Genomic DNA, 14,399 nt, shown 5'->3' on the forward strand with positions numbered 1-14,399 from the left:
TTCATAAATTATTCTAATGTAAATGTATTTTTCTAATTTTCATAGCGGCTATGAATAGCAGAAGCTATCTACATATCTTCCGAGGAGCGCTCCACGGGATATGTAGATAGCTTCTGCTACGCATAGCCGCTATGAAAATTAGAAAAATACATTCAATCCCTATATGGATCACAACAGGTTCATCCAAAAATACGTCACCGACCTCCAGATGTCATTAGAATTTATCACTCACTTGCTGGGATCTATTTTCAACTCAATTGATGGAGAATATGACAATCTGTCCCGTTATTTTTGTGTCGCCTGTAACGCAAGGGCAACACTATGGTATTTCAACCAAATTTGGTATAAGCTTTATATCAATGAGATCCTGGATGAGTTCGATAATGGTTAAAATCCGTTAATATTTGCAAGAGTTACAGGACTTTAAAGTCGTCAAAACAGATAAATCCATGGTTTTCGTTCGATAACTGTAGTATTTATTGTCCGATTTCAACCAAATTTGGTGTATTGCTTTATATCAATGAAATCTTAGATGGGTTTGCTACTGATCGAAATCCGTGGATATTTTCAAGAATTATGGGATTTTAAAATCGTCATAACATGGTTTCTGCTCTATAACTTTTATTAGTATTTATTGTTCGATTTCAAACAAATTTGGTATATAGTATTTATTGTTCAATTTCAACCAAATTTGGTATATTGCTCTATATCAATGAGATTTTAGATTGGTACGACACTGGTCAAAATCCAGCAATATTTGCAAGAGTTACGGGACTTGATAACTTCACCTAATTATTAACAATATTTTCAACTTTAAATATTTAATTATTTTTTGTGATGCTGTGTAGGCGACACATCTACTTCGGTGTAATTCTTGTTGTTAAAGCTACTGTTTTTTGTTTTTTTGTTTTTTTTGTCTTTTAGGTCTTTCCTTTGTGGCAATAAATTACAGAAATGTTATTTACGGACTTTGTACAGGTTCTTGCACATGCATATGATTATTTTACATTTGAGATAATGGAGAAAAATTCTGTCTACAATGTGTCCTCTAAAACAACAACAGTATAACCATATACACTGTAAACTTATTTCCACTTGAAATTAAATTTATATTTTGCGGCCAATTAGATATTGAGAAAATGTCTTCAGCACCTTTTCAATGGAATCATACAAGTCTTAATCATGAAATGAAATTGCTGAGAAAATTTTAAAGGTATGGAAATCTAAAAACCTGAAGTCACCATGAAAATAAGTTTGTTTACAGTGAAATATGAATGAAACTATCATGTATGCTACTGTGTAAAATTTATCTTACATTTTAAACAGCAAATTGTCCAGCTATACAGCTTTTAAAATTTAATAAAAAAATTAATGACTACAACATGAAAGTGATAATAAATAGGTATATGTTTTACTTCAACAGAAGAACATAATATCTATATGTATATAATATGGAGGAAACAGTAAAGCTACCATATACAACAATTAATACTAGTACATCGGCACCAATTTCAACATCTTAAATCATAATATATAATTAACAGCAGGGAAATATACTACCAGCCAAGACTTATAGGTTTTTGTGAAAATCAACCTAATATTTCTAAAAGCAAATAATCCAGTCTGGTACATTTGATTCATAAAATTTAGCTTCTATTCAGTTACTAGTCAATAAATATAAATAAATGATAGAACAATGTAATGACTCATACACTATGAAATATGTAAATCCATTGTAAATGTACAATGATGGTAAAAATGAATCCTTGTCAAAACAACAAGTTTAGGCTTTATATATTAGGATCTTAAATGAGTGCTCATTTCATACAACATCTTATAAAATAAGTCTAAGAAGTTTTGTTTTTGTGAGTCTTGGCAAAAAAAAATTAAAACTGAGAGGAGTTGCACAAAATCTCATTTGAAATGAACACTTTTTAACATACTTTTTATCACATCACAACAGGCTCAACCTACATTTAAGAGAATCTCAATGTCAAAATATGTTTGTCACAATGTCCTCAAATCCTGACCTCACATCATTGTTAACTGATGTCACAATAAATTTCCAGTCAATGAAAAAGCACTCTAGGTTAAATTACACTAATGACATAGGCAAAAATATTACATGGACAATTTCTCTGGTGGATTATGTGAATTAAGTGGATACATACTATTACCACCCAAGAATAAGAGTAAGATAAATGTACATATTTACATTTTCACTGCAGTCCCACTATGTAACCTTACCAAGTGCAGTTTGCAGTTATATAGACTATGAACATCAATCGCTATTGATGACATCATTATTGTGACATCACAATTTTTGTGCCAGCGATCACAGAAAATGGCTGTTCAAAGACGGAATACTTAGAAGATGCCTATTGCATGTTCATGTACAGTATTGTATATTTCTTAATTTGGAACTCCTCAAACTTTCAGAGTTCAGTGTATTCACTTACCCAAACTTTGTCTAAAAAATTCAACAAATATTGTTGAATATCAAATTCATTGTATGTATAAACAAGAGCTGTTGGAGAACAGCAAAGCTCGCCTATTCAGAAGAAGTTGAAGCTTAAACAATTGACGAAACAGAAACTTGCTCAAAAACTTTAACGTGAAATGGGACGCCAACGCTGACGCCGACGCCGGGGTGACAACATTAGCTCCCCCTATTCTTCGAATAGGCGAGCTAAAAATTTAAAACTCAAGATTAAACATTTCCTTGAAAAATAAAGGTAAACTTCACTAAGTACTAGAATTCTAGCTAGCACTTTTGTTTAACATGATTAAACTATTCCCATTTTTTCATTTAGTACAGAGTATGCATGTACAGTTATTAGAGCTTAACAATACATTCTCTTATAAGTAAATAAAAATGTCTCAAGTTAAGCTAACCAGTAAGCTTTTGGTTTGGTTTGGTTTGATTAGTTTAACGTCCTATTAACAGCCAGGGTCATTTAAGGACGTGCCAGGTTTGTTGGTGGAGGAAAGCCGGAGTACCCGGAGAAAAACCACCGACCAGCGGTCAGTACCTGGCAACTGCCCCACATGGGATTCGAACTCGCGACCCAGAGGTGGAGGGCATGTGGTAATATGTCGGTACATCTTAACCACTCGGCCACCGCGGCCCCAGTAAGCAATATATTACACACAGCTAGTGTTAATACTAACATTATCGTTTGATTACAAAAACAGAACTTGCATATTTGTATTAAAAGAAACTATCATTTGTCATTTAGCAAAAAGCTTCCAACGCAAAAAATAATTTTAAAATCAGATGAAACTAATACATGTATGAATGCTAAATTTCATAATAGTTGGACAGAAATAATTTGATCTAATCAAAGTATATTGATGTTTCGCAAATGCTCCTACACATTATTTTTAGAAAATTTTCTGCTTAAATATATCATATTTATAGATAAGATTATACAGTTACATTATAATATTAACATTTCAACACTACATGTATATGGATTTCGTTAAAGGGGAATTACTGCATTTTTTATTTTGTCTCGGTACAGAAAAGGTTAATACTCTAATCATGAAATGAATACTGGAAAGAAATGCCTTCATCCGTAATACACCAGGGTATACTGGATTCAAGTTGTCCGTCCATCTGTAGACACAATGATCGACTAACTACTCCTCCTAAAATGTTAGAGGGATTTCAACAAGACCTGGTGGCAATAATTCATATACAGTGTAGATATGTCTATATTGGAATAAAATACTTCCACCTTCAGAGTTATTTGTTAGAAACCAATGAAGTGGGTCACTATCCGGGGGATTTCAGTGAAACTTGGTGGCAAGATGTGTGTAATCTATATTGGTTTAAGATACTTCTGCCGTTTTTAGAGTTATGCCCCTTTATTACAATACAGTGGGAGATATAATTTAATTGGCCTCCTGGACAACAGTTTTTAATGATATTACAATAGAAGACATTGCCATAAAATGAACAAACATTGGTTTTCATGGCATCTCATGAACATTACTGTCACATTGATACTATATTTTTAGATCTTTAGGTAAACATGAGTGTTACTCAGTTGAGTAGTAATTTACATAGATACAGACAGTTCCAGTTACTAAAATATGTAAACCAATGTGTTTTCTACTTATTTCAATTTTAGCACGCTAAAACCATTTAAATGCAGTAATTTCCCTTTAAAGATGAAAATAATACATATATTTTTATTATTGATAAAAATTGAACCTACCACGTACCTAGTTCACAAACATTTGGATCGAGACAAAATTGAATAATCAAACATTCTCCATGATGATAAAAAGATACATTCTATTCCCAGACTACCAGTTATAAGTATAATATAATTACCGTGAACAAAAAACAAGAGGCTCAGAGTGCCTGTATCGCTTACCTGTTGTTTCTTTTTAGTAATTATCCCAAAGACTCTAACAATTAGAAAAAATAGCACAATTGACTCCAAAATTTATTTAATTTTGAATCACAACCATATAATATGCTATCCAATACATAGGTTCAGAGAGGAAGTAATTTGTATGAAAATAGAAGCCTAATTGACCTTTTTGGCCCCGCATCTAAGGCCCCAGTGGGTCAGCCTTATCATTTGTACAATTTCAAATCCCCACCCTATAAGGATGCTACCATTGCATTATAAGTGCTCTTCCATGCTTAGCTGCAGAGAAGATGTCGTTTATATGATAACAGCCAAATTGACCGATTTTGGCCCCGCCCTCAGGCCCCCCGGGGGTCAGCCCCATCATTTGTACAATTTTGAATCTCCAACCTATAAGGATTCTACCATTGCATTATGGGTGCTATCCCATGCTTAGTTTCAGAGAAGAAGTCGTTTATATGGAAATAGCCAAATTGACCCCTTTTGGTCCCACCCCTCAGGCCCTGGGGGGTTAGCCCCATCATTTGTACAATTTTCATTTAGTAGCCCATAAGGATGCTACCTATCAAATTTTGTTGAAATCCGACCAGCGGTTATGGAGAAGAAGTTGATTGTTGACTGACGGACAGACGCCCGACGCCACGGTATGGCATAAGCTCACCTTTGTCCTTCAGACTAGGTGAGCTAAAAAAGAAAAAAAAAACTGAGCAAAATAATACAGATGATAAGAAAGGAGACAACTGATACACAGCTGAAAGTACCACAATGTAATACAGGGCCGTTTTTTATTTACTTTATTTTGATTTTATTTGTTTGACTGGTCGAACCTAGTTGTGCGTTTATGACTGATCTGGTTATTTTAAATTGTTTTCACAAGCGCCTTGGCAAAGCCCTTATAGGCCTGTATTATAAACTACAGGTCCATCAGGATTTATTTAAACTTGAAATAATTACTTTAAAAAAAAAGTTGAACCAGTTGATTAGAATAAAAAAGGGCCTAAATGATCAGGGAGACAATGTTAAATGACTGAAGTTAGACAATGTAGATGAGGGGAGACAAATTCGTACAGATACGGAGAGATTCCTGTACCTGTTATATGATTATGTAGATGAGGGGAGACAAATTCGTACAGATACGGAGAGATTCCTGTACCTGTTATAATATTGTTATGTAGATGAGGGGAGACAAATTTGTACAGATACGGAGAGATTCCTGTACCTGTTATATGATTATGTAGATGAGGGGAGACAAATGTGTACAGATACTGAGAGATTCCTGTACCTGTTATAATATTGTTATGTAGATGAGGGGAGACAAATTCGTACAGATACGGAGAGATTCCTGTACCTGTTATATGATTATGTAGATGAGGGGAGACAAATTCGTACAGATACGGAGAGATTCCTGTACCTGTTATAATATTGTTATGTAGATGAGGGGAGACAAATTTGTACAGATACGGAGAGATTCCTGTACCTGTTATAATATTGTTATGTAGATGAGGGGAGACAAATGTGTACAGATACTGAGAGATTCCTGTACCTGTTATAATATTGTTATGTAGATGAGGGGAGACAAATTTGTACAGATACCAAACGATTCCTGTACCTGTTATGATATAGTTATGTAGATGAGGGGAGACAAATTTATACAGATACGGAGAGATTCTTGAACCTGTTATAATATAGTTATGTAGATGAGGGGAGACAAATTTGTACAGAAACGGAGAGATTCCTGTACCTGTAAGATAAAGTTATGTAGAGAAGGGAAGACAAATTTGTACAGATACCGAGAGATTCCTGTACCTGTTATAATGTAGTTATGTAGATGAGGGGAGACAAATGGGTACAGATACAGAGATTCCTGTACCTGTTATAATATAGTTATGTAGATGAGGGGAGACAAATTTGTACAGATACGGAGAGATTCCTGTACCTGTTATAATATAGTTATGTAGATGAGGGAAGACAAATTTGTACAGATACGGAGAGACTCCTGTACCTGTTATAATATAGTTATGTAGATGAGGGGAGACAAATTTGAACAGATACGAAGAGATTCCTGTACCTGTTATGATATAGTTATGTAGATGAGGGGAGACAAATTTGTACAGATACGGAGAGATTCCTGTACCTGTTATGATATAGTTATGTAGAGAAGGGAAGACAAATTTGTACAGATACCGAGGGATTCCTGTACCTGTTATAATATAGTTATGTAGATGAGGGGAGACAAATTTGTACAGATACAAAGAGATTCCTGTACCTGATATAATATAATTATGTAGATGAGGGGAAACAAATTTGTACAGATACAGAGAGATTCCTGTACCTGTTATAATATAGTTATGTAGATGAGGGGAGACAAATTTGTACAGATACAGAGAGATTCCTGGAAGTTTTTAGAGTTGTAGTACAGAAGGAGGTCAAGTACGAATTGAGTTGAGATGAATGTAAATTACATGTAGATAAGGGGACAACTACAATACGTACAGATAAAGAGGGGACCAAGTAAGACCATATAAATTCACGGGAAATTAATATGAAATATAAGGGGAGACTTATATAAATAAACTATATCAAGGGAGATAACTACAATACACAGAAGGGAGAGGGGGGACTGCTTTTCAAATAAATTTCTTTATACTCATTTGTACAGAGACAGCTTTTGATGTTGCTTTGTCTTTATTAAGCTACTTAAAAATCATGGTGTCAAATCAGAATAGCACATGCACCAAAATATGATCATCATGGAATATCTATCACTTTAATTTTATGAATGCTTGCGAATTGCTGAAACATTCATTATAACAATACATAATTTATCTTAATAGATTAATATAGTTACAACTGAAGTTTGTTCAAGACAGTACAAATGATATATCACTACAATGCTCCAGCTAATTAGCTATATGTAAATATTTATAATTAGGAAATCGAATTTTTTCCAAAAACAATAAATGATATCAATCTGTAAGGAACTGCATGCACCAGCTACCAAGCCCTTCCCTATCCTTTATGAGAAGGATTTGTCTTTTAACTATGTTACCAGAGGAAAATCATATTTCACCTCATGAAGAATATGAAATCCAAATTCTAATGACAGGCATTCCAAGATATCTAAACCAGGAGAACACACCTGATCTCATACTAATTCACCATAATGTCACTGTTAAGACTATCATAATTAAGTGACAAAGTTATCATTAATACATTTTGTGTCATTAGACAATTTAAGTTTCTCCCAGCTTTAATTTATATAATAATATAAATATTGCATCTATGGCGACAAGTTTAAAATGAAGGCATGTTTACAAGTATCGACTTTCAACAACTGCTGTACCAAAGTTTTTAAGAAATCAAATATAAATGTTCTTTGGTATAACTTAATTTCAACTACATCTACAAATACTAACAACGTCGGGTCGAATCTAACTTGAATTTTTGTTGATAGTTACGTATAGTGTGGCTTTGAAATAACATAATGTCACATTTTCAAGTTTTCTTTAGTTTAGAAATTTTTAAATTCTTATCATTTTGAACAAAGAATAAGCTTTCATAACATGAAAATAATTTTGAAAATGTGACATACAAAAACTACACCTACATATGATATGCAAATAACAAAATATGACTGTTGTAGACTATGTGTTAAAAGTCATTAAGTTCAACTAACCAAGACTAGGTCACACTGGATAAACATCGGCCATTGTAGCTGATGTCACATGATATCTGTAAATGTAAGTTTGCCTTGATCCCATTGAAGCCTTCGCAGTCGGTGGAGAGGCATTCTAAACATGGTGGAGGAGTGTCCACGCTGCATGGCGGGAGGGTTCTGTACCACACACCGCCAGCTGTTTGAATGAAAGTTGAACCCCCTCACACAATGATATGTCCCCCCTACATCTAGGGCACCTATTACCAACACTTCATCACCGTCATATACTGCCCCATAGATCTGAGAGGCGTCCGACATTGTACACAGACCTACCCCTCGAGTATGAGCGTTAGCCCAGTAATCATTGCGTGTGGAGTAGATTTCTGTTCCACAAAACTTAACACTGTGTCCCCCATGCATGGCACTTGGACACTCAATACGCCTAAAACCACCAAACACATAGATATCATTGTCTACAGCAACTGCTCGTGCATCACATCGCCGTTCTCTCATCGGAGACACAGATGTCCAAGTCTCCGTACGAGTGTCATAACATTCTACAGCTTCAAAAAGTTTTCCTATTGCACCACCAGCTATCACATATATCTTTTTATCTACTGCTGCAAACGAGGACCAGACTCGCTTCAAATTCATCTCGGGGATGGGTCTCCATTTGTTTGTGAGAACATTGTAAACTTCACCAGAAGTTAGTGGGTCTGTCATGTCATTACTACCTCCCAGAGCGTAAATGTGGTCATCAATGGCAACCAAACCAAAGCCCACCCTGGCATGTTCCATAGGAGCAATGGAAGACCATTTGTCTTGGTGAGGATCATATTTCTCTCCAGTATTGAGGATCTGACATTTGTTATTACGTCCTCCTACCGCATACAGATAACCACCTACAAAAGAGTGAAGACGTCTTAAGTCTCACACAGTAGGTTAGCACTGATTAAGTCAGCCTGAAGAAAGCTATGAAACTGCAATCGAAATTTTAATTCATAGATTAACCATGGTTCAGTTCAGTAGTTTTCTTTAAGTAATGCTAATTACTTTCACTTAGACTGAAAGTTGCTAATAGAGAGGAGCTTATTGAATATTCATACATTTTTAATTCCTAACTGCAATCACCATGATGTGGCCAAAATATATGGGATAATGCTACCTGGCGCTACACCTTTAATCATAATATGTGTTGTCCGATATTTATGCTTCCTCTACTATGCTATACTTTATACTTAATTACTTACTTTGACTATACATGTTGGATTTCCAATGAGTTATATTCCCTTTATTTATCTATATTTATGCTTACCAACTTCCACAATACCATGTCCTATCCTGTCAGTTGTCATGCAGGCCAGATCGACCCACTGTCCATTAGTGTTGTTGTCCCTCTTACTGGGGACAATACATCGTACACAGGCCTTGATCTCCAACTCACTACTCTTACTGTACACATAAAACAACAAACAAGAATTATGGTCTATGTACTAAATTGTGTCGAATATTGACTTGAATCTAAAATATTTCATAAAACTATTACACAACTTTAAGGAAAAAAATTATTTTGTACTTTTAAAAATCGTAATCATATCATTACTATTTTCATTTTCTGCATTAATTAACAAGAAATCCCAGAGGGATCTTGGCACCCACCAAAGATTGATCTATGTCTGACAATTTTCAGACAGATCTTATCTCTACTTTTCAACCTTCAGACCCAAAATGCACTATGCACAACTAGCGCCAAAGGGGTACATACACACGGAACATAAGAACAATACTTTCTGGAATTAACGGTAACAAACTTTAACTATCAAACAGCCAAGATGGTTGCCTTGCGGCCATCTTGTTGACCTATCGGTCCCAAAACGCGATATGCACAACTGACATAGGGCCCTAGGGGAACCTACATGTAAAATTTGTGAAAGATCTATCAGTACCCTTTCTGAGAAATAGCAATAACAAACATTTGCTATCAAAATCCAAGATAGCTGCCTGGCGGCCATCTTGTTGACCAATCGGTTCCAAAATGCAATTTCCACGACTAGGGCCCTATTGGAACCTACATATGAAATTTGACAATGATTCTTTCAGTACTTTCTGAGAAATAGCGATAACAAATTTTAAGTATTAAAATCCAAGATGGCTGCCTGGCGGCCATCTTGTTGACCGATCCTTAAATGCGACATACACAACAACGGCCCTAGGGGAACCTGCCTAAAAATTTGAGAAAGATACCTTGAGTACTATCTGAGAAAATAGCGGTAACAAACTTTAACTATCAAAATCCAATATGGCGGCTGTTCAGCCACCTTGTTGACTGATCTGTCCCAAAAAGCAATTTCCCTTTAATACTTCGTGAGAAATAGAAATAACAAACTTTTAACTATCAAAATACAAGATAGCTGACTGGCGACAATATTGTTGACCGATCTGTCCCAAAATTTGATATGCACGGTAACTAGGGTCCTAGGTGAACCTACATATGAAATTTGAGAAAGATTCCTTCTGTACTTTCTGAGATATAGCAGTAACAATTTTAACTACCAAAATTCAAGATGGCGGCTGGTCGGCCATCTTGTTGACTGAGTAGTCCTAAAATGTAATATGCACAACTTCATCCCTAGTGGAACCTGCATATAAAATTTGAGGAAGATCTCTTTGATCCTTTCTGAGAGATAGTGGTAACAATCTTTAACTATCCAAATCCAAATGGCTGCCATCTTGTTGACCAATCCGTCACAAAATGCAATATGCACAACTAGGGCCCTAAGGGAACCTACATATAAAATTTGAAAAAAGATCCCTTGAGTACTTTCTGAGAAATAGCGGTAACAAGAATTGTTAATGGACGGACGGACAACGGAAGAAAGACGATTTGAATAGCATACCATCTGATGATGGTGGGCTAAAAATAATAAATTTCACAATGATGATGATCCCATCAACTACTAGTGAGGTTGAACTGTAACCAACAATTCAAAATAAGGTAACTGGAAAAACTTACAATTACAATGAAACAATTCTGAAGGGACTTTCTTCCCTTATCTGAACTAGAAATATATATTGAAGTGAAAACAATGTCCATTTCTTGTGCTGTTGAGAAAGTTATAACTATACTACTCTGAAATATACATCACATACAATAGAAAGTTATTTTGGCTTTTGCTACACGTGAATGACAACACTTACGCATTAGGTTGACCTTCCCCACCACATAACAACAACACATTAGCAAATCCTCGACACTTCTGGTTTGGCTTCATGTTACGAACATCTGTCACAATTTTTCTGAGAATATCTGGGTCGTAACCAGTATCCATGCGAGTCAATTTCTGCAAGAAAGTATCTGCCATCTGATCAGCGCGTAGACAAGACAACATTAAATCGTCTAAACACACTCTACGTGTCGCTTCATCAAACTTCACCCATCTTATTATACTACCAAATACCTCCTCTTCTGACTTGATTGACAGCGTGTCATGAGAGAGCACTTCCTTGAGAGCATCTGCTGACAGACGGAGAAACTCCTCACAATGACTGATGTCTCTGTTAATAAATTAAACCAATGACATCAGCAACAATTTTATAAGAGATGAAAGTTGATTCTATTAAAAATAAACAAAACTGAATAACTCCTGGACTAAGAAAATATCTAGGAATTGTGACCAAGATAAATCTCTATGCAACTTCAGCAACATGTGATCAAACAAGAGAGATTATCTCAAGGATATTGTAGATCCTACTAGTAACTGCAGATGGTTACCAGTTTTGTTTTATGATCATGTACATTTGTTATATTCTGTATTTAAAAACTGTGTTATTAAAGATTGTTTTGTTCTTGGATGACGTGTACAGTCAAAATTTACTAATCACTATCATTTTTCCCTGAAAGCAGGGACTAGATGTATAAGTATAATTAAGACATTGTATAATCTACATGTAGTTAGTAAGAACAGAAAAATGTATCTGGTAAGTAATTTGATATAAAGATGATATACATCTAACAAAGATATGTTGTTTTGAACTCACCTAAAATGTTCATCAAGAAACATAGAAGCTTTAAGGTGTATCCAAGGACAGGAGAACCTAGAGGAGAACTCCCTTATACCCAAACAGTTCTGAGCTGTAATACACTGCTCTAGATAATCACAGCACAGCTCCTTCAGGTCAACCAGCAACAGGAGGTCCGCCGCCTGGAGAATGTCCTGTATATTTTCATCGCTGATGTTAATTTCTGATGTGTAAATGTAGTCTAAGATGGTTTTAAATGTTTCAAAACCGATACCCAGGGAGGTGATGTCAATCATGGCCTGTTTGTTCTCAGCTGCAGGATTTGAAGGATCTGTCTCATAGTTGAACACCAACCTGTATGAATTTGATTATAAAAAGAAAATAAGTTTAAACTATTCTTAAGTACATTAAACAATCGATACAGTATCAGTAAAAATCATAAATGCCAATAGTACTATACCATGTATCATTTTTGTATGCTAATATGAATTTAAGGCAAAGCCACAAAAGAGCGCAGCTACATGTAAACGATTATAACATCATAACTTTATATTGTCTTTAATTTTCTATGAGATTAACAATAAAATATTTCACCGACATGCACACACTATTGATAGTTAGAAAGAATTCAAAATAATGCAATTGGAATAGTTCAATGTACTTCAATCTTTTTTTTTTATAAGATGCAGAGAAAACTTGCTATCAAAAATGCGCGCGAATCTGTGCTGTCATCTTTGGCGTCAGGTTTTGTACACGGTATATATTGGACCAGTACATTTATTGCGTTGTTCTTGTAGATATGTGTAAATTAAAACTACTTATAGCAATCTTAAAGCGTATACATGTACTGATAACACATTTAGTCTAGTACAGAAATTTCAAATCTCGTCTTGCTGATAACGAGAATTAAAACATGGCTGCCTGCATGAGGCGCAAGACTTTCCCGCTGGACACAATTTCAAAGTCCACATGCAGGCAGCCATGTTTTAATTCTCGTTGAGTTGTGCTCTTATAAATATGTCCAAATGAAGATCTGTGATTTGTTTTGTAGAAATTTTCTAATTTTAAGAGCGCAGCTCTCTGCGCAGCCGAAGGCCGCATAGAGAGAAGCTCTACTAACCATAACATGTGTGTGAACATATAGATTCTAACACATTCCAGATGTTTATTAACTGATCATTAGTGTAAAATGCTACAAAGATAATTATCGTAATAAAGGCTAATTTATTTTCCGTGTAAACAAACAGGATGCTGGCAATTATATATGCGGTAATCGGTAGCATATCATTTGGCGTCGTTTCATGACATACCACGTGACGTCACCATTTACAGAAAATGCTGACGGTTCCCGATTACATTGATATTCTGAATCTCGTTGGTGACACTTAATGGGTTGTGTTCTTTCACTTAAAATTTCTTTGCTTGGTTTAGAACCAGGTAAGAATCTTGGAATAAGCGAAACATATCTGGATTCAAGTTTGGTTTTGATGTTTTTTTCTACAATCGGCTCGCCTTGTGAAAGACATCGGAAAATTTGGAAACTTCTTCGAATCCAATTCTATTATACGCAATCAAACAACAATATTTCCAGGTAAGCGCTCACTTAAATTCAAATATTTCTTTAGTGTTCAAATGTTATATTAGTTTCAGGACCGCGGCAACGCATGCCTGTCATTCCGTGCGGGATTTGGACGAAGGTTTTTCAGAGCATAATATTTCAACGTTACCTTGACTACATTTGTTTACACACACACCTTACCTTTACAGAGCTTCACTCGCTGCCCAAATGGCCACGAAGAGCTGTGCTCTTATCAATAGCGTTCAAGAATTGCGAATCAATGATCGAACTACAAGTTCTGTGGTTATAATCCTAACTATGTTAACATATTTTACATGTTTAATAACGTAGCTGCGCTCTTCTGCGACTTTGCCTTAAATTCATATTATAACGTACTGTTCTGCAACATGTTACAATTGTAAAAATATAGCATAACGTTATATAAAGACAAATGTTATTCAATTTGAATTTCAATATTTATTACCAATAACAGAAATCAATGTAAATAGAGTTTATTTAAACGATTCTGATAGCCGTCATAAGGTTCAGGAAATAAGTAGCATTCCTCCATCTCTGAAAATGAGGACAACCTGAAGTAGTGGCTGGCTGCAGCCAGGACACTTTTCTGGACACATATGCTACTGTCTCCAATAACAACTGTCCCGTCACAAAAAGGCTGAAGCTTTCTGTTTTCGTTAAGGGCATTCAGTATCTTTTTGGCATGCCTCTCACTGGAAAACTTTCTCTGTCGTTCTTCTCCCTCCATGGAGGCAGCCAT

At 35.3% G+C, this 14,399-nt stretch overlaps 1 protein-coding gene across 5 annotated transcripts; it reads right to left on the reverse strand.

Annotated features, from left to right (window-relative positions):
* Nucleotides 1-1,383: 1,383 nt before the first annotated feature.
* On the reverse strand, nt 1,384-14,399 carry LOC138315861 (gigaxonin-like). 5 transcript variants are annotated; one of them, XR_011207544.1, is made up of 6 exons: nt 14,212-14,399; nt 12,082-12,417; nt 11,242-11,598; nt 9,359-9,495; nt 5,797-8,945; nt 1,384-5,733 (listed from the first exon to the last, which is right to left on the reverse strand). XR_011207544.1 is itself a non-coding variant. In XM_069257171.1 (5 exons), exons 1-5 carry the CDS (start codon nt 14,397-14,399, stop codon nt 8,107-8,109), a joined length of 1,857 nt encoding a protein of 618 aa, XP_069113272.1. In that variant the 3' UTR covers nt 1,384-8,106. The 5 variants fall into 5 exon arrangements, 1 of the variants encoding a protein (XP_069113272.1); XR_011207545.1 differs by having other exon boundaries at nt 1,384-5,538; nt 5,734-8,945; XR_011207542.1 differs by having other exon boundaries at nt 1,384-5,604; nt 5,668-8,945.

This window comes from Argopecten irradians, chromosome 2, assembly GCF_041381155.1.
Source record: "Argopecten irradians isolate NY chromosome 2, Ai_NY, whole genome shotgun sequence".
Lineage (NCBI taxonomy): Eukaryota > Metazoa > Mollusca > Bivalvia > Pectinida > Pectinidae > Argopecten > Argopecten irradians.

Bases quoted from the DNA above. Each gene is read 5' to 3' on its own strand.
- LOC138315861 (XM_069257171.1), bottom strand. From the start codon at position 14,399: ATGGCTGCCTCCATGGAGGGAGAAGAACGACAGAGAAAGTTTTCCAGT. The intron at 12,418-14,211 runs GTTGTCCTCATT...AAATTCATACAG, and splicing joins GCAGCCAGCCACTACTTCAG to GTTGGTGTTCAACTATGAGA. The intron at 8,946-9,358 runs GTAAGCATAAAT...ACTCTTTTGTAG, and splicing joins ACATGGTATTGTGGAAGTTG to GTGGTTATCTGTATGCGGTA.